General features: G+C 62.4%; 4 protein-coding genes across 4 annotated transcripts; 2 read left to right on the top strand and 2 right to left on the bottom strand.

Moving 5' to 3' along the window:
• Positions 1 to 76: 76 nt before the first annotated feature.
• Positions 77 to 2,995, bottom strand: DCS_05201 (uncharacterized protein; the record flags this gene model as incomplete). The annotated part of the gene is made up of 5 exons (XM_040802507.1): positions 77 to 639; positions 694 to 1,244; positions 1,294 to 2,021; positions 2,074 to 2,757; positions 2,810 to 2,995. 5 exons carry the CDS (start codon positions 2,993 to 2,995, stop codon positions 77 to 79), a joined length of 2,712 nt encoding a protein of 903 aa, XP_040657540.1.
• Positions 2,996 to 4,172: 1,177 nt separating this feature from the next.
• On the bottom strand, positions 4,173 to 7,335 carry DCS_05200 (Homeodomain-like protein; the record flags this gene model as incomplete). The annotated part of the gene is made up of 5 exons (XM_040802506.1): positions 4,173 to 5,504; positions 5,679 to 6,120; positions 6,764 to 7,109; positions 7,236 to 7,264; positions 7,325 to 7,335. The coding sequence occupies 5 exons, from the start codon at positions 7,333 to 7,335 to the stop codon at positions 4,173 to 4,175; spliced, it is 2,160 nt and encodes a 719-aa protein (XP_040657539.1).
• A 2,832-nt stretch (positions 7,336 to 10,167) lies between these two features.
• Positions 10,168 to 10,938, top strand: DCS_05199 (uncharacterized protein; the record flags this gene model as incomplete). The annotated part of the gene is made up of 1 exon (XM_040802505.1): positions 10,168 to 10,938. One exon carries the CDS (start codon positions 10,168 to 10,170, stop codon positions 10,936 to 10,938), a length of 771 nt encoding a protein of 256 aa, XP_040657538.1.
• A 3,108-nt stretch (positions 10,939 to 14,046) lies between these two features.
• On the top strand, positions 14,047 to 15,130 carry DCS_05198 (uncharacterized protein; the record flags this gene model as incomplete). Its single annotated transcript, XM_040802504.1, has 3 exons — positions 14,047 to 14,225; positions 14,470 to 14,731; positions 14,777 to 15,130. 3 exons carry the CDS (start codon positions 14,047 to 14,049, stop codon positions 15,128 to 15,130), a joined length of 795 nt encoding a protein of 264 aa, XP_040657537.1.
• Between the last annotated feature and the right edge of the window lie 5,032 nt (positions 15,131 to 20,162).

Genomic DNA, 20,162 nt, shown 5'->3' with positions numbered 1-20,162 from the left:
CTCCAGTCGCACGTCCTTCCTCGCCCAAGCCAAAGACTCTGCCGCATTGATCACATAACTCGCTGAGGTCATTTCATTACAAGTCGTCAAAGTCATCGTCCCATCCAAGTTGTTGATATATCGATCCCGTGTGCTGTGATGGCCCATTCGCCGGGCCATCCATCGGCTCCGGTCGCGACGCTGGCCGTTTGACCGGCGTTGCGAGGATGTGCTCTTGCTGCTGCCACCTCGCAGCGCTCTGCCGAGCTCGCAGTTTCTCGGCGCTTCCGGGAATGGAGAGGCTGTCTCCTCCCACCATCCTCCTGTCCATGAGCGGAGACGAGGGCGACATTGCCGGTTCCGCGACGGGAGGTCGCCGAATAAAGCTCGGCTGGGTCGACGGCCGGATGGGCGTGCCTCCGACCAGCTCAAGTGCAGGGGGGGTACTGCCGAGGAAGGCGTTCCAATGGCCGGTTCGTGAACTCGTCGATGGCACCAAGTTGCAAACACTAGAAGGGGGAATCATCTCTTCCATCCCATCGTGCGACATCGCTTCCTCGTCAGGTTCATGCTTCTCTGCCAAAACATCCCGGAAGCGGTTGTTGGCAGGTGTCGCCTTCACAACGGAACTGGATGAGGCTCGAGGCTGCTTTCTTGCTTCTGATCGGCCTGTCAGTGGCCGTCTGCAGCTGATGTCGGCTCTTCGAGACTCACTCTTCACAAATAAGCCGGCGACGGCTCGGCGTTCGTCCGCCTCCGCCATGGCCTTACCTACCACGCCGCGGTTCGGCTTCCTCAGCGCCGATATTGCATCCTTCAACTCGGCCTCGACCAAAGCCTCCTTGCTCGCCTTTGCATCCTGCAAGCTAGTCATGGTCGAGGTACGGAAAAGAGTTGGCTGCCTTTGCCTTGATGAGCTGGCTTCTCCTTTTGGCAGAGATTTTATCGAGGCAGGCTCGCTACCCTCTCGCTTGACAGCTGGAACCGACGTGGACGTCGCAGATCGCATAAGCGCAATGACGTTGCTGGGGCCCCGCGAGACGCTTCTCCGGTGCTGTTGGTCGGTAGACAATGCTCGTTGCAGGGTTCTCCTGGGGTTGCTGTTCGACGGCGTCGGTCGCTTCGTCACCGAACCCGGCTTCGGCTGTTGGTCTCGAGCACCCGAACCACGTTTGGTCGCCCTCGAGTTGAGCGGAGAGGCAATGACGGGGCCTCCGAGTTTCCGGTTGATCGAGGAGCACAGTTCCGGCAAGCGAGCAGAGAAGCTAGCACCAGTTAGAAGGGAGAGTGTGGACGGGGGGTGGTTCAACCGACAAGGGCACGATGACATCGACGCAGAAATCCTTCAACGGCTCGGACGAGGCCTTCTGCGTCACCTGGCCGTCGAAAGGCGGCTGAGCTGCCTGAGAATCTTCCAGTGAGAGCTGCTCGTCCGAGGCGGTCGACTGCCAGATGGTGAGGCGGTCGGCGTGTACGTCGACCAATACGGGGAGATTGTGCTTGCTGCGCTTCTTGGGAGGAGGCGCCATCTGGTGAGCTTGTTCTGGGGATAGGGCGCCCGGTAACGGAGGCAAACTGCTCTCGCAAGTGTCGCCGGCAGATGTCAACGGTTCCAAGGCGAGGATTTCGAGAATGATGATCATCTGAAGCTGCGTCTCTCTTGTTCGCAGTCGAGAAATGCGCGACTTGACTTGCGACGTCGAAAGGCCGGCCTGGTCATTGTCGAGCGCTGGCTTGTTCGCCGTCCACCAATTGCAGATGGTCGCATCCTCGAGGGGGTAGAGACCATCCTTGCCGAGTCTCATCTTCTTTGGCTTCCTCTTTCGCCTGGCACCCTCGTCCGAGGTGTCGACGTGGCTCGTCATCTTTGCTATGACACCGGGGATCGTGTCTCGATACTTTTTGTCGATCTGGACCGTGGTGAGAACCAAACTCTTGAGGAAGTCTACGAGGTCTGTCATGTCCAAATTGGACTCCAGGTCCAAGTGGAAAGCCGATCTTGCTCGAGAGAGCGGACCCTTGGCAAAGTAGGCCAACGACCCCTAAAGGACGGTGAGCTCGAGTGTTTGGGGGCCCGCCGAGACGAGAACGTACCATGGACCGATAGAGGGCCTCAAAATACTGGGTACGGATATTTTCAACAATGCTGTCCGCCGTCTGCTGCGTCGTGGGAGGGGCGACATCTTCCAACGGGTCCCTCGACGGCGTGCTCGATAGCGCGGCCAACTGTTGCTCCTCCCACTTGGTCGTGTCCGGCGTCGGCAGTTGGCTTTGGGGCTGGACGGCATGGTCGGGTTGCGACGCAGACTGAGGCTTTGGTCGTTTCCTCACGAGAGATTGGATGGCCTCTATGGCCGCTCTCTTTTTCTTCTGCTCCTTGTGGATTCGGGGCGTCGTGATTGCCGTCACCGTCTCGAGCTCATTTCTCGCCTGCCTAGCCGGCCGGAGTCTTTCATGCGAGAGCGCGGTGGCCTTGGTCGCCAGAGCCTCGAGGTCGACCCACGGTCCCAGCCTGCACAGCACGTAGAGACCATTCTCCTGTCTTTCGAGGGCGTAGACGATGCCTTTGGCGTCGTGGCGAGCGAGCAGAAGGCTAGGCGAGGAACCGACGCGACGCTCGAGATCCAGAATCTTGACGTGGGATTCGTAGAAACGAGACTGCGGCCACTCACCGTCGGCGGCGGCGAAGTCGAAGAAGGCCAGGGGAAGATGCTCGCGCGGCACAAGCATCAGAGGCTGCAAGATGCGCGGTTGGACGTGCAGCTTGGGCGGGTGCGGCTGCGAGCGGCAGGTTAGCGGGACGGGCAGACGAAGCCGGTGCGTGACCAACCTTGACAGCGATCAAAGGCTTCAGCAGATGGTCCATGGCGGCCGCATCGGCGCGCCGTGGCTTCCATCCCTCGGGGGAGACGCTGCGGCCATCACGACGGCGGTTCAGGCTGGCACCGGAGGACGGCGTCAAGATGCCGGAGCGTGGACGCGACGCGTCTCCATCACGCGCCGCGGAGGAGGACATTGTGGTGGGAGGGAATTAGCAGGCCAACATGGCTCGTGAACGGTATCCGACCGTGCTGTCGGAAGCGAGGAACAATAGGCACGAGTCACCATGGACGAGAGACGGAGGGTCGGCTTTGGAGGTGCGACGAAAGTTGAATGCCGTGGTGTGGTTCGTGCTAAGGAACGGTGAGCGGCGAAGGGGACGAAGATACGGTTCGATTGAGTTTCCAGGACCCGCCAACCACTGTACCGACGCACTAACTCAGTGCGGCGTAGGCCGTACAGCACCCAGGAATAGCACCAAGGCCAATACTCGGGCTTCAATTTACAGCGCACGGCGGGGAACACGCCCCAACGGACAGTGACTCCCACCACCATCCGACCACGGCCTTTGCAGCGCCTACAGCAGCATTCATGCTTGCATCAGTTCACGGCTCATGCCCCGACCAGGTACCAACCGGAACGTATGTCTGGCAAGGATTTTTTTCTTCTTCTGCGAGATGCCGCCTCACGGGGACAGTGACTCCCACCCGTGACGACGTTGCGGAACCAACTCGATTCGGCGGCACGGTTCACCGTCGAATGGCGAGCGAGCCAACGGCAGCTCTAGTCCACGCACCCACCACGCACGGCAGGCTCACGAACGAGCCGGCCGGCAGTGCGGATGGCTAACGAGAAAAAAAAAGCATCATCAGATTGGTCTTTTCACGACGATGCCACGGACGGGCCGTCCTCTGATTCGACTAACTACAAAAGTAATTCATTCCGGGCGACAAGACGCCGGATTTTTGGCCCATGCCAACGGCCTGGGGGTATTTCATCCCTTGCATGCTCCCCATAGCGCCAAACGATGAAAAAGAAAAAGGATGGAAAAAAGGAGGCAGGTCTCCCCTCGGCTTCCGAACTAGGTACAGGACATTTAGATACAGAATTTCTCGTCGAGGTACGGTCACACGCGGCCTCGGGCCCCTCTCAGGCGGCCGCGTCGGTAGGTGGGTGGCGAACGGCGGGGCGGTGGGAAAGGCACGGCACGGCCTGAGGATTCGTGCACGGCGGTGCGTGCTTGCCAGGTGCGTGGCAGCGTGTGCCGCGGAAAGGAGGAAAATGTACAAAAGTATGCTTCCACGTGGCGTGCGGACGCGGCGGCATGATATATGCAAAACGGTGGTTCGTCGCTCGTTCGGGGAGCGCCCTCGTCACTCGAGGGCGTCGAATCTCGCGGCGGCCACGACCATGTACCCGTCGCCGTGCCTCGATTGAGACACGGGGGACGATCCGGTCGAGACGGACGCCTCGGACCAGTCGTAGCCGGTGTTTCCCAAGAAGTTGAAGTAGGAGGAGCCCATCTGCACGGGTAGGAGGGAGGAAGGCGTCTGGCAGGGCGCGTCGCCGACAAAGGCCTGGACGCCGTCGGCCATGGGCGACGGGTGGAAGGTGGCGGCGGGAAGGTCGCCGACGCGGGGCGCGATCAGCGTCTCCTCCGAAATGGGCATGCCGTAGGCGGAGCCCATGTGGAAGAGGCCGTCCATGAAGCCGGGCGTCGTGGGCGGCGTACGCAGCGTCGGGTCCTGGAGGGCCATCTCGGCCGCCATGTACTTGGCGTCGATGGAAAAGGGCACCGCCTCGTCGACGAGGGCCGACTGGTGGAAGTTGATGGGCGTGTCGGGCGTCGGCGGCGCTCCGGTGGCGGCGGTGCCGACGGTGCTGGGCGAGTCCCGGGCGGTGAAGGCGGCGTCGAAATGGGGGCTCCTCGGCGTCGAGATGGTCTTTTTGACGCGAACCGAGGCTCCGGTGGCCGAGGCGACGCGACGCATGGGGCTGGCACGGTCCAGCTTCCGGTCGAAGTCGGTTGCCGTGCGCGTCCTGGGCATGTAGGACGAGTAGCTGCGGCCGCCAGCGATGGCGAGGGGGGGAGGTCGGCGGTTTCGTCGGGCGGCGATGTCGCTGGACTGAGGATGAGGAGGAGGGGACTTGGGCGCGGCCTCGTCGGCCAGGGGCGACTGGTGGGGCGCGGGGGCCGACGAGGAAAAGGCTTCCTCCATGAAGCTTCGGTAGCTGCTGTAGAGCTCCTCGGGCGACTTGAGCTCCTCGGGCCGGACCGAAGCGCCGACGCAGTCGGTGTGGGTTCGGAGGAGGTAGTCGGCGGGCTCCGAGAGGTCGAGCGAGGCGGACGAGACGTCGTTGTCGTGGTCCGAGTCGACGGTGGAGGAGGCGTCCGAGCTGCTGAAGCTGCCGTGGACGGCGGGGAGGTGGACGGGCAGGGGGGAGCCGTCGGAGGCCGTGTCCTGGACGGAGGAGAGGGGGGAGGCGACGACTGACGGGGACAGGGCCGCCTCGGCTTCGACCTTGACGGCGCTCCGAGGCTCGGGGAAGGGCGCGCTGGAGGCGACAAGGTCACGCTGGCGGGCATCGTCGGTCCGGCACGCCGGGTCGGCCTCGGCCTTTTCCTTTTCCAGCCGCTGCTTCGCTTCGTACTCGCGAATGTTGTTTTCCTTCTTCTCCCTCGCGCGGCGGTTCTGGAACCAATTCTGGCCGGGGGTTAGCAGCCGCGAGAGAGGCAAAGAGAGGGGGGGAGAGCACGAGACGGGGCGAGCACGAGACGCACGAGACGATTGGCGGCGGTTGGGGGGTTGGGGGGTGGAGAGGGTGGGAGGAGGGGGTTGACCAAGTACAACACAGAGGGGGGGCGCGAGAGTACGTACGTTGATGCGAGCGTTGTCGACTCGCATGGACTCGGCGAGAGCCTTTTTCGTACTGCTGCTCGGCTTGTGGTTCTTCTGGAATTCGGCCTCGAGAACCTCGACCTCCTCCTTGGAGAGACGAGGCTTCGACTCGGTCGTCCTCGACAGCTGGTGGTGGACGAGGGGGCGGTTGGGATGGGCCTGGTAGCCGTCTATCGACTCGGCGAGGTAGGGCGGGTAGGCCGAGTACTGCTGGGGCGGCGGCTGCGGCTGAGGCTGCTGGAATGGCGAGAAGGGGTCCTCGAGCCCCGCGTACGCCCAGGCCGGCCATTGGGTTTGCGCAAAGGAGCCCATGATTTCGGGATGGCAGTGGGTGAATTGGCAGTCGTCGTTGGTGCCGTCGTCGGTGCCGTCGTCGTCGTTGCCGTTACGGACTCTGCGGTGGCGAGTGCCGTCAACGCAGCTGCCGATGGAGGGCACGTGCACGTATTGTCGACGTCGAAGCAAGGCAAGTGGCGGCGACGGTGTCGGTTGCTTCGGGTAGCAATTGCGTAGGGTAAGGTAATGGTCGTGTTGCCACTGGTAGCAGGCGGCGGCAGGAAGGTGACGTAAACGAGAGTCTGGGTTGTTGAAGGAGCGACGATGATGATGGAACGAGGAAGGAAGCCAAGGTCGATTCGACGACGTTGAAAGGAACGAAGAGAGTGAGAGAGAGTCGAAGACGCAACGAAGCAGAATGAATCCAAGAGAGGCCGCTCGGGGACTGCGCTGACGCCGGCTCTTTAAGAATCGGCGGCCAAGGGGTCGAGGCCAAGGGGCGAAGCGTATAAGTGGAGGAGGAGGAGGAGGAGAAGCAGGAGTAGGAGGAGGAGGAGGAGGGGAGGTCAAGGTAGGAGGAGGAGGAGGTAGCTTGGGTAGCGAGAAGGGTAAGCAATCGTGAGACAGTCCTCGCCGACGAATCTGCCCTCTTGCGAACAAGCGTGGACAAGGGAGCACAGGTGTTGGGGAGGATGATGAAGAGATCGCGAGGGATTGCGACCTTGGCTCGGGCGAGGGGCGTGGAGGGTAGAAGAAGGGCAGCGAACGAGGTGATGCCCGGCACTCACTGGGGGCCTGGACCCATCATCGCGGGCAGCTGGCCGATGCGTGCGGATGCGTCTGCGGCCGGGGTGACGGAAGGAAAGCGCAGCATGACATGACCCCTGCCGCTGGCTCTTAGTGAGCCGTGGCGGAGCGACTTTGGGGGGGGGGAGGGGGGGGGACCCGCCGTCGACGTCTGGGCCAGGGCAGCGAGCCGGCGGCAGCGAGTGGTGGTGTGTGGTGAGCGTGGAGTGTGGTGAGTGAGCGTGGTGTGCGTGGGTGTGGGTAGCAGGAAGTGTGTCGTGGTTGGCGGGGGTGGTGGCCGCGCAGCGACGGAGCAGGAGGACGGGGTACGGCAGCGTAGCAGGTCGTCTACAGCACGGTACGGTACGGAGGTGTGTGCAGGCGCTACACTACACCTCGTCGCATGCAAGCAAGCACAGGACGGAGAACTGGGACACATGCTAGCAGGCAGGTGTAAGTTTGAACTACACGTACCTAGCAGTCGAGTGCTCGGTACTAGATGCCTATAGGTAGGTACTAGGGACTACCGTAGGTACTACCATAGGTACTGCCGAGGTAGGTACCATGCTGACATGATGGAGCATCCGGATGTGCAGGTTAGTAGGGATTACTAGGAGGAGGCAATTGCAGGTAGCTGGTGGCAGCATGGCCGCTAGCGCTCGCGCCGGCACCGGGGAGGCACCTGGGTGCGAGGTATCGATGGCGTACATGGATGCTCGCTCGGCGGCGGGCACGGGAGCCATGGCAGCGAGGGAGGTACCTGCTCGGTACCGCACGGCGACTGGGAAGGGTAGCGTACGAGGCCGCTCCGCGGAGTGCACCTCGGGACGACGTAATACAACTACAACTACGGAGTACTACTAGGTAGGTATTACGTACGGAGCACTAGGTGCCTACTAGGTACTTGCACGCTGGCGCCGTGGTGTTACTGGCCGGTCGCCGCCCTGCCCTACGCAGGCTACGTACCACCTCGCACTAAGGTACCTAGCAGCTCGTGGGCGCACCACACCATCGGCGACTCGTCCGTCCCAGCAGCCAGCGCTCCGGGCTCGCAGCGCCTCGGAGGCAGTGGGAGGCCCCAAGCTCGATCGGCACGAGGCTTCCCCCAGCGACGCCCCCCCTCCCCCCCGCCGCCGCGTCCCCCAACCCGAGCCTGCGGCACCGCTGGGCGGCCAGCGACCGGCGGGTCACGACGAAGGCCAGGGTGGCGGCGCGGCGGCGTCAGCTGTACCCATTCATGGCGCTCCCTGAGCAGCCTCCCTGGGCAAGGAGGACTCGCGAGGGCTCGCACGACGGTGGACACCAGCCGGTCTAGACGCCCCTTGAAGCAGCGCCGCGTCGTCGGAGTGGGTGAAGCGTGCTGGCGAAAGGGCTCCCTCTCACGGCGGTCCGCCGATGATGCAAGTGCGCCGTTGCCACGGACGACTAGGCGCGAGTGCAAACGGGCAAGTGCATGATGATGCTTGAGTGTGGCCGGACGGCACCACGCTCAAGCACGGTAGCGCTGCGGCGGCGGTGGTGGTGCCGTGCTGTAGGTCGACCGCCCGCTGGCCCACGTACCGAACGGCAGCGTACGGTGCGGTGCGGCGCAAGGACGGTAGGCACCTTAGTACTAGGCGCCTGCACAGGTGGCTCTGTACTTGCTGTACATGCAAGTACATGCCGTGCATGCATGTAGGGATCGCATCGTCGTGAGACCTCGGCTGGATTGGTCGACGGGGACGGGGGGTCCGCTCGCCCCGTCGGCCCCCCCGCCTCGGTCGTCGTCGCACGCAAGCACATGTCGGCGTCGGGCTTGGGCGAGGACGAGCGGCCGCAGTATGGCACCTCGCACCGTACGGACCGGCACCACGCACGTAGGGTGTGCAGTCCGCACACGGTACGACCGGCCAGCCCGCATATGACGTCCCTGCCACGGCCGTAGGTGCCGCTCGAGCAGCAGGGGGGTCTTGGCTCGACTCCCGTCCGAGCATGGTTCGTGTTTGAGACGGTCGAGTGTCGGCCGATTGTCACGAGATGCGCGACGAGAGCGCCGGAGGCAGCGGCGGGCAGGCGGGCAGGCAAGCAGGTAGAGGGGCGGGCAGGCAGACGGGCGGGCAGACATGCAGGCAGCGACGTCAGCACCAGCCAGCACCAGCAGGGCCCCCCAGCACTACGTACTTTTGGCTTGTAAGTACTCTGCGGTTTGTACTTGCGGTACTCGGTACCTGCCCATCATCGCCTTGGCCAGTTCAGTTCGCACTGCTCACCGTGCCGTGGGGAAGGGGGTGGAGTCGAGACGGCCAAAGCCCGTCGTCGTTGGTGGCCCCGTCCCGTGCTCTGTACTGTAAGTACAGTAATTACAGTACAGTACGCGTAAGTACTTAAGTACATGCAACTCTTTGAACCCCTCGGGGACCATACCATGCGGTGCTGCGTCGTCGGGTCGCTCGTCCAGTCGTCCCTCCCCCCAGCGTCCCTGAAGCTGTCGCGCCTCATTGTCATTTCGTCGCGGCAGGCGAGGCGTACCCTCTGCGCCCCCCCCCCTCCTCTTCCTCCTCACCTCCACCTCTCCCCTCCCCTACGCCCCCGGGAGAGCCATGCGACGGCCGAGGCAACCGGAGAAGCGAGGCGACCGGGTTGGTGCGCTGGAGTGTCGCGGGGGGGCAAGGGGGCGTCGCACGGGCAGGAACGTGTGCGCAAGTTGGTGTGCACCTGCAGAGCCGCCGACCTCGTCCCCCTGCGCCATGTTACTCGCTGCTGGGTGGACTTGCTGGTGGTGGTACCGTTACCTCGCAGCAGATGCCCCTACTGTGGGCTCGCATGTACTTGCAGGCGAGACATGACGTACCATGGTACCCGTGCGGCTGCTCAGGTGTACGGATCACGGAGAATGGAGTGCAAGAGGTACGTTTCTTGAATTAGTACCACATGAGGTACGGAGTATTAAGTACTTGGGAGATGTAGTCTACTGGTAGCTTGTTGCTTGTCATGTTCCGTTCCGTCAGTACTCTGTGCAGTCGGCACCGTCAGTACTCTCTGCAGACGGCGCCGTCCCTGTCAGTGCTCCGTAGGGTCAGTACTGCACTGCCAGGTATACTCGCCGGTACGTACGTACCAGTGGACTCGTGTACTCTGACCGTCCGAGTAGGTCTACTCGCATGCATGAAATTATACATGTACTTGTGTGCGTATGAATTCCGGATAGCACCAAGGTGTGCCGAGTAATACACGCTGGAGGATGACGGATTGGCACTGGCTGCGCAACGCACCCCAGTCCTTGCAGCCCTTCCTGGCCCTTCCCCCGGCTGCCGAGCACGCAGGGCCCCCCAAGTGGTCAAGCGTCCAAGGATGGATGTGCTGGCCAAGCACGCCTGCTTGTGCTTGCTCCGTACGGCGCACGGCGACGAGTAAAAAACAAGTAAAAATGGTCCGCGCTGGCGGCGAGAGCGGAGGACGGTACGGTGCGGTCTGCAGGGTGCGTGCTCCTGCCGGCCGCGCTACACCCCCTCCGTTCCTTGCTTCTTCCAAGCAGCCTGGCCGGCCTCGTCCTCGTCCACCGCCATGGCTCGGGTCGGGTGGCGGCTTGACTGGACTCGGCTGGCCTCGCGCGCCGCAATATGACTGGCGACGGTGGCCCCTCGATTCTTCCCTGCCGCTCGCGTGGTGCAGCAGGCTCGACGGCCTGCCAAGTGGCATCGCATCCCACCGCACCCGCGCCGCGCCGCACCGCATGCACGAGCGGGCTCGCTCGCCACGCACCGCATCAGCCGAGCGCGCACGCCCCATGGCATCCGCACTGGCCGCCGCGCTGCGTCTGGCCTGCGTCGGCGCCGGCGCACCTTGTCATCCGCGGTACACCCGCCCCGTCGTCCACGGCATCACGCCCCGTCGTCCACGGCACGCCCCATCGTCCACGTTGCACCATATCGTGACGGTGCGCAAGGGACGCGCCATTCCGCGAGCCCGTCGGGATGCCACGCTGGCCGTCGCTGATGCTCCTCTCGGCGAGCGCCTACCGTCGTCGTCGTCGGCGGCGCTCGGGATGCGCGAACGGCAACGGTGGATGCAGGGCGCATACGAGCATTCGCACACGCCGCCGTGGCCGTGCATCCGTCGCCAAAAGTCTGCGTCGCTGCCGCCTCGGCCGCCGCCATCGCCCATGGTGTCCATCCGGCAACGGGTAGGTCGGCGATAAGGCGAGCCCGCCGCCAAGGACAGGGTGGCCGTGCGCCGTGCGACCAAGGGAAGCTTCTGCTGCTCCGTACGCGCAGGACGTGCACGTACATGTACGGCGCTGCGCCTGCCGCAGGATGGGTGTCTGGCCTCCCAGCTCCGTCCCACGTTTCTTGCTTTCTTCTGCGCCGGACCTCATCGGGCATCGCACGCGCAAGCACGAGCGCACGTGCGCATCACGGTACGCCTCCTGTGGTAGTCCCACCAAGGAGTCATGGCACAAGTAAGTAAGTATTACGGAGCGCACCTCCATGTACTTGCTTTGCACTTATTATTACCACCAAGTAATGGTTGTAGTTGTACTTGCAGTATGTAAGTTAGTACTAAAGCAAGTGCAAGTAAGTACTAGTAGGTGTACTTGCGTACGCCGGGTACGTACGCCGCACGCTGTACATCCATCCACCTGCCCGTACATGTGCTGTACAAGTACGCTCGCATGTACGGAGTGCTGTACGGAGTGCTGTGCGGAGTGCTGTACGGAGTGCTGTGCGGAGTGCTGTACGGAGTGCTGTGCGGAGTGCTGTACGGAGTGCTGTGCGGAGTGCTGTACGGAGTGCTGTGCGGAGTGCTGTACGGAGTGCTGTGCGGAGTGCTGTACCGAGTGCTGTGCGGAGTGCTGTACCGAGTGCTGTGCGGAGTGCTGTACCGAGTGCTGTACCGAGTACTTGCACATGTGCACGGCTAGTGAACACAGTTCGGGTACGGAGTACATGGCAAGTACTTGGCGCACGGCGTGCTGATGCTTTTGCCCTTCCAAATCGCCGTCGGTCTTTCTTGGCATCGTCCGCGCTGCCGATGGAACCGGCCTGCGCTCGATCCTCGTCCCGCGGGCATGAGAGGAAAAGGAGGCGCACCGGAAGGCGCACGAGCGGAGTGAGAGCCATCGTGGCGCCTCCTCCATGATTCCATCGAACCGGCAACCCCAACGACGGATGCTTCCAACGCGAGCCTCGCACGCAGACGCCTGCTCGTCGTCTTATCCTCCCCCCCCTTCAAGCATGAGGATGGCCGCCTGCTGCAGGGAGTACATGTGCAGTCCACGCACACCTACATGTGCATGGAGGCGAATCTGTACGTGCCGCACTCTGCACCGCGAGTACTTGCAAGTGCAGCAAGCGTCGTGTGCCATGCCGAGCATCAGCCGCCGTGGGTCTTGACCAGTTTACGAGTACTTACAGTAGCACATGTACTCGGGAGTAACTACTTGCAACTACATGTGCACTGGGGAGTAGCATAACGGAGTGCTCCCAAGGTACTAAGGTACTCGGACTGTGCATGTGTTAGGTACTCTGCTGTAATGGTACACCTACAGTGCACGGTGCACCTACAGTACATGATGCACCTACAGCACTTGGTGCACCTACAGTACATGTACAGGAATACAGTGAGTACTGCATGATCCACGGTGCATGTAAAAGTACAATCATGCGTCCATATTCGTGCTAAAATGCCAGCAATAGCATGTACCGAGTATTGCTTGAGTGCTTGACCTTGTCAACTTTCAAGTACGGAGCAATCACTACAGTGCCGCGAGCCTAGTGCGCCGAGGTACGTGCATGCAAGTGCTCTCCCAGGGATTGTTCCGAGCCGGCCGTTCACCGTGGCCCCGTCCGTCGCACGCCTGCATGGGCCCCTCGGCCTGTTTCGGCCTAGCCGTCGCCCGTCACTCTCGCGGCTCGGCATGCCGCCCTTCGCGTCGTTTGTCCATCCTTGCATCGCCTTGCATCCTACCTACCGCCGTGGACGATGCTCGAGAAGCCGCGCGCGACGACAAAGCGTGGCTCCATGTGACGACGTGGCAGGTCCTCGTCCGTTGGAGGTAGGTGCCTCGCGGATGCCACTGCATTGTCACTGTGCGGCTTGGAGCTGGTGTGCTGCTAGTGTGGAGAATGCTACCCAGCCACGGCGGTGCAGGTGAGGACGACTGCCGACGTCTCCCGCGCTGTAATTAATAGCATGTCCAGATGCGATGCCCAATGCGGCACGGCCTGCGTTGCCACGACTTGCCCTCCGTCCGGCCCTGGCCACGGCGTCCGAGGGGCCGTCCATCTCTCCGACGCCGTCCAGTCATCGAAGGGTCCTCGAGTGTCGTGTTTCTGCTTTTGATTTCGTCTCCGAACCTGAGCATGGGTCGTCTGTCGTGTTGCTTGTCGTTTCTTTCTTCGTCTGGATTTTTGGCCGCCAAGGGACGGATCTGTACAAGGACTTGTACGCTTGCACATTCTATACCGCTGTCGTAGGTAAGTACTCTTGTCGTGCGGTACGTAGTCCTCCAACTCCATCGTCTAATAATACCCCGTCGTCTACCCCGTCGCCCACTCCGTCGGCGACCATGCTCCGTCGTCCATGGTACTTGTACGGAGTACTTGCAAGCACTTGCTCCTATGCTCCCTCCGTACCATGGCCCAACCCGTCCCCCAGCTCGCGCGGGACCTCGCGACCGGGGTGTCCAGCAGGGGTCACACCGGATGCAGCCCGACCAAGGACGTGAACGAGTTAATTACAGCATTACGTGCTCCGGACGGGTACGCCTGCATGTGTGCATGAGCTGCCGTCGTCGCCGGATGGTGCGCGCACGACGCAGCTCGAGAGCAGAGGCAAAACGCTCAGCACCATTCTGAATCCATGGCGACGTGGCTGGCTGACGGCATTCTCACCTGGCGCGACCACCCGGCGGCGCTTCGTCGATTATTCGCCCAGTCCCTACTTGGGATGCCGCGTCGCCAGCTGTCCGGCCAACGACCGGCTTGGGCTGCGCAACGGCCGTCGACGAATGTCACCCCTCGTACTCTGTGCCACGGCACGGGTAACACTTGCGGGCGTGCACGTGTAACGGGGTGCGGGTCCGCTTGCACAGTACATGCATGTACGTGCCCAGGCCGGTCGGTACCTGGCAGTCCGGCGTGCACAGGGCAAATAGAGGCCAGATACAGCGCAAGTAAAAGGCCGATACAGCGCGTGGCAGCACTGCCGCGCCCACGACTACGACAAGGTCACATCGTCTCCTGTTCATTCGTCATGTCCACCCGTCCCGTTCATCCCTCATGTCCTCCCGTCCTGATCATCCGTCATGTCCACCCGTCCTGTTCATCCCTCATGTTCACCCGTCGTGCCCATCCGTCGTGCCATCGGTGACATGACATCAACGACCGCCCGCCCGCACGAGGCTGCGAAATCCATCCTCGACGGTGGCGAGAGCGGTGCGAGGCCGTCGGCCGAGACGAGAGTCGGCGGGGCCCAAGGCTCGTCGTGAGCGAGCGAGCGACGACGGACGGACGGCGGTCGCAAAGGGTACAAGACCGAACCGAGGACGACGACTGGCCGCGCGGGAGCCTCTTCGCGTATTCCGTCCGTTGATTCGTCCGTGACGTAACTTTGGCCGTCAACCTTCCATCACCTGCCCTTCGACGTTCCCCCGTCGCCTTTGGCCTAGCCGTCCGACTGCGAGGCCGCCATTGGTCCGTCCTCCTAGCGACCCAACCGCTCGGTTCAGGGGCCCCTGGGAGCACGGGTCTCCGTCGGCTCACTGTGGCGGGAGGCGGCGGCGCCTCGTCGCCGTCATTGGCGGCACCCTCACCGCTCGACCCGCCCGGCAACGACACCGTGGCTCCAGCCTTCGTCCCTCCGACCCCTCCCTCGGCCGCTCCAGCGCCCAAGTGGCCAAGGCGACCGGCGCTTCAGTTCATCCGGCGCTGGCGGTCCCAGTCCCGGCGAGCGAGCCCCACCCGCCGTCCCGCCCCTCCGTCACCCTTGAGGTTGGTGGGAGGGGAGATGCCCTTCGAGGCGCCGTGCCGAGGTAGAAGCGAAGCTCGACTCGTCTACCGGCGCGCCGCGCTGGCTTCTGGCCGCTAGAAGGCGCCACGGCTTCCTGGCTTCCACTGGCCGTGCCAGAGCGCACGTCTGCGCCGCAAACGGGAGAGGCCAGCCGGACGAGGCCAGCGAAGCTCGACGCCCCCCACGAACCCAGTCCAGCGGGACGGACTGTTGGCACGCTTGCGTGGGGAAAGCCTCCCGCCGTGAGCCTTGCCGGTACTTTTCGCCGTTTCGGACGGTCCCCGGACGGCCGAGGGGAGGAGCAGGATGCCCTGGCCCGGCGGCCTCGCCAGCGACGACGCAGAGCCGGCACGGCGACGCTGCGCACCCGGTGCGGGTAGGTGTGCGGTTGCCCGCGAAACACGTGCACGGAGCACTTGCACGGCACACCCACTGTACAGTATGTATGCTGAGCGAGCAGGTGCTTGTATTGAGACGGGCGTGCATGTGGAGAATGGACAAGTACATGCAAGTACAAGTACATGTAATTGGCGGTAGTCGTCGTGCACGGGCAAGTACTCCATACTGCACAAGCAAGCAAGCACCTTTTCGCACGGCGTACCGGGCAGCGCCTCATACTTGCACAACCTCCGGCGGCTGGGACGCAATTCAACCGTCGGCGCCTCGTTGCCTGCGTGATGCTGCGAAGCTACCGACCTGTAGCCTGGGGGAGCGGCATCGACCATGACGCCGCCGGACGGAAGCAGAAGAGGAAGAGAGGCCGAGTTCGCCTTCGCTTCGACGAAGCGTCCATCTCGATCGTGTCTCATTGGAAGAAGGACAACCGGTACGGAGAGGCGAGCGCGACTCCCTCCCCATCATCAGCGTTAGTCCCGGCGCCTGCTTCTGACTTCCGTCTTCGATCTAGCATGGGCCCACCCGCCGAGCCAGCTGGATGTGGGGGCCGTTCGGGGTGGATACGTGTACTCTCGCAAGTGAGTGCCCAAGTTGCACTGAGCTGTACGGAGTACGTACTTGCTCGTATTGTGAGTACTGTACATGTAAGTACTCGCACATCTACGTGTACGTTCGCCGTAGGTATCGGTGCCTGCGGGCGCTATCCGTTGCCTCCCAATGGCAAGTACAGGTACGGAGCGCTGCGTAGTTGGACCCGTTCAGGCGGTGCATCTCGGTGTACATGTACATGCGTAGTCCTATCGATGCGCTACTGTACGGAGTGCATTGTACTTGCAACCACAGTACAAGCACATGTGCTCCGTGCTCCGTATACGTAGGTGCATGTACTGGTCACACTCGCTTCTGGCGCACCACCGCCGTAAACACACACATTCACTAATACACCTAACCTACACTTACACTTACGTAGGTGTAAATGCATATCGCTAGTCGTAGCCACACGTGCGGCACAACGAGTCGCTGTAGATTAGTGCCGATACGGCGGCACCTGCACCAAGTGCCTGCACCAATCCTCGTGCTCGTGCTCCGTATTCCCCTGCGCAAACGCGTCGAATCGGCCCAAACCCGCATCGCGCCGACTCATTCGGCCCCAGCTCTCCGCTCCCTGCATGACTTGGCCTCGTCGTCATGGCCCTCGCCCTCGTCCACGACGACGCCCGTCGCCTGCGCCGCATCGGGTCGTTGGGCGAGAGGGCCTAGCACGTCGTGCACGCACCAGCACCGGTGCGGACGCTGCGCCGCCGTCCCCTCCTCCGCGCCCCCGTAGGCACTCGTCACTTGGGCCGGGGGGGGGGGACGCTAGCCGCAGGGGCCTGTCGCGAGCCTTGGTCGCGCCGTCGTCGCTCGCAAGCGGCACGGTCGTCATTGTTCTCGAAGCCGCACATACCACGGCCAGCCGGTGCCGACGCTTGGTCTCGCGTTGGCTCGCAGTGTGCGAGAGTCACGATGGGTCGCCGGCACGGCACCAACAGGACGGCCAGGGGGGGGAGTCGGGGAGCTAGCCGGCTACGGGTAGGCGGACGCTGAGCGTTCGAGTCTAGAACTCTCCTGGGTCGTGCCCGTGGCGCTTCCCAGAGAGCGGAAAGGACCCTTTTAGCATGCCTCGGTGGCTTGAGCCGCACCTGTTTCTTTTCGTCCGTCCAACAGCACAGGTCAGGCCGTCCCCGCGCCGGCTCGGCACATGCTGTGGGTGCTCACGGCCGGGGGCGCCTGTGCACCTACTTACATGCAAGTATGTAAGTACTTGCAAGCAACGTCGGTACGTGCATGTGCCCCGTCGTGCTCCGTATTCCATGCGAGCATCCTTTTTCGCCCTGTTTGCGCAAAGGGGAGAGGCGAACGGAACGGCAGGGGGCTCGGGCAGGGCTGGTAAGAAAGCGGCCGCGACCAGGGGCTCGTGGCGTGCTGGCAGCGCAAGCAGAGCAGAGCAGTTTCGAAAACCCATGCACCCGCACCTGTAAACGGAACGGCCTGATGGGGCATCGCATGCCCATGCGCCGAGTGCCCGTGCATGCGCGGCGTGCTTGGGCATGCCATGTCAGGGCGATGGCGACGCGCGCCCGCCGGCGTCCCACTGCAGGTCGGTACTCGGGCGCATGCGTCCCTCCTAGGTGCCTACCTAGGTAGTAGGTAGGCAGCAGGTTCCAGGCAACACCTTGCACAACGCAGGGGATGGCCCGTGGGTGCGAGAGCGGTCGCTGGGAAGGTCGCCGGGAGAGTAGGAAGGTGGGTGATGCGCGGATGCCGAGACGGGTAGGTATGAGTTTTCGTGCCTGAGAGGCACATGCTGGTGGTGGCAGGACCCATGCGAGGCCAACATGACGTGGGTGGTCCGTCCATCTCCGGCGGACAAGTCAAAGTCAGTCCAGGCTGGCCGGAGGAGTCTGTGGTTTGGACCAAGATGGACCGTTGCGGAGCACGAGCGGCGCGGGATAGTCTGCGGCACGCAGGAAGACACTGGACATGTACGTGCACTCGACCTGGCGGGCAAGTAATTCGTACCTCGTGCTGTTGGTGGATATAATAGTACTGCTATTCATACGGAGTAGGTATAGCACTGCTGGCAGGTACCTACTAGGTGTTATACAGTAGTACTGTCAGTAGTTGTCGGTATACTCGCAGTGAGTAGTACGATGCGCTGTTACCAGATGCATATGTTAGTACTCAGTAGGTACCTACCTAGGTAGGTAAGTAAGTACAGTACAGTAGGTAGCATGTAATACAGTAGTACCAAGCAGGTACGGACTACTAATAGTACTGTTAGTAGGTACTGAAGTATAGCCCTTGCGTCCGTACTGGGGTTTCCTACATACAAGCAAGTATTACGGAGTAGACATCTGCAAGTCGCACATGTGCGAAGCAAGTCCTCCGTTCTCGGAGCGGTCCAAGTGTTCACACTGCAAGTGCAAGTACTGCACTGCACAAAGCGTGTTCGTACCAGCCTCCCTGTACATGTATTCCTAGCACCTGAGTAAGGGGGAACGTACAACGTGAATACCTGCCGGAACCAATTTCTCCGTCCCTGCACAGACTAATGAATACTCCGTACATGTCCTTACAGCAGCACTTGTGCATGTGCTTGTACAACTACAACTACTGTAGTTGTAAGTACTCCGTAATACAGCACTGGCAACTACAGCACAACTACATGTACAAGCGCGAGGTACCAACGTCGGCGGGGTAGTGTTATAAGCACAGCGTGTACCCTTCCAGACGACGGTGCTAAATTGTACAACGCCCTCGTGCAACAACACTCGTTTCGTCCCCGTGACCAAACCGAACCCTTCCTTTTTTTTGTAGGTCAGAGCGAAAGCCAGCGATGCCATGGCATGCCGTCGTCGGCTGGCGCCGTCGTCGGCCAGACGCTGGCAGCCCATGGTGCCAGGACACGTGACAGCAGCTGAGCCACCAGCGGCGAGCGATGCCACTGTGGCTGCCTTAGTCGAACCAGAATGCCGGATCCCTCACGTCCCGAGGGAAAGGGTAGGAAAAAGGCATTGAATGAAGGAGGGAATCCGGTGCCACACGGCGGAGTCGGTGCCTGCGGAGGAGAGCAGAGCAGAAATGACTTACTGCAGAGTCCGGGCGCATATGCGCGAGGGCAGGGCCGGCAACGTACGGAGTACTGGCACATCAGTTGTTCCATGCGCGGTACGGGGACCTGCTGCCCGGGACATCATGTAGGTACCGACAAACGCTCATCAAGAGGGTGCGAGCAGGCCATCGTCTCGCTCCTAGTCCCCTCGCCAAAATAATCGTCTCCCTCGCATCGTCTCCTTCGCATCGTCCCCTTCGCATCCTCGTCGCGCCGTCGCCACCCTGCTTTGGGCGATGCCACATGATGAACGGCAACGCCATCTCGGGTCCAATGTCCAACTCGGGCGCCGTGGGTGAGCCCCAGGCGCGCTGGGGAAGGTGGTCAGCAGCATGCGGCATGACATGCAAGCATGCCACGGTGCGAGCGCGCACCCCGCGCGGCCAATCGTCGCCGCCGGTGGAGGGAAGGTTCGACGTTGATTAAGTGGCCAGCAGCGAGCTCGAGCGAGCGCCGGCGTCGAGGGGGCAGCGGCGGAGAGGGATCGCAGGCCAGCGAATGGTACTCCGTAGACGCGTGCCGATTCGTCCAACGTCGGGGCGGGGCCACGGGGGAGGGGGGGGGAGGGGCGATGTCAGCCATCCGTGGGACGGGGACGGGGACGGGGGATGCGGACGACAGGTCGCCGATGAGATGGGTCAGATTGACTTTGGCGCCGCGTGCGCAACGTGCTTGCTTTCAGCTAGAGGCGGGCCGCTGGCGCTGGGATCACCCACCTCCAGTCGCCGGCCAACCAGCTTGCCGGCAGCGCCCGCCACCAGACCCGGGGGGCTGCTCCTGGGTGGGGAGGGGGGGGTGGGATGATGAAGGCGCCGTGAGTAGCAGGTGTGCTCGTAGGCCGGCCCACCTACGGTAAGCTCCTGTAAGTGCTGCACTTGCAGGTATTGACACTTATTACTGCACGGAGTACAGTACTGCAAGTACGTGCACGTGAGTTCGCCTGTAGTTGTCAGCGTGCCGTACACCTACTCGAGCACAAGTGCAAAACACACTTGCCATCCTGTCCGTGCAAGTACGCCGTTCGTGTGCGAGTTCGTCTGTAAAAAGTCGTGCTTAGTACACGTTCAGGTGAACGCCACATCAATGCACCGCGACGGCCTCGGTACATGCACCTTCATTCGCGAGTACCGCTACCGTTCGATGCGTGGATTCTGCACCGCGCCGCACGTACGAGTACATGTGCAGGTCCGTATGTGCCTCGGGGTACATGCAAGTGGCGGAACCTGCAACTTCCGACGTACGGTGCGCGTGCAGGCGCCGCACCACGTACGCAATTGCCAACGCCATCCCATCGACACTGTGTACCCAGTCCGTCCACTCGCCTACATGCCCGTGGAAGAACCCCTCGCACCGTGTCTCCC

The sequence above is a fragment of the Drechmeria coniospora genome, chromosome 02 (genome assembly GCF_001625195.1).
Source record: "Drechmeria coniospora strain ARSEF 6962 chromosome 02, whole genome shotgun sequence".
Taxonomy (NCBI): domain Eukaryota; kingdom Fungi; phylum Ascomycota; class Sordariomycetes; order Hypocreales; family Ophiocordycipitaceae; genus Drechmeria; species Drechmeria coniospora.
This window is presented reverse-complemented; position numbering and strand designations above follow the sequence as displayed.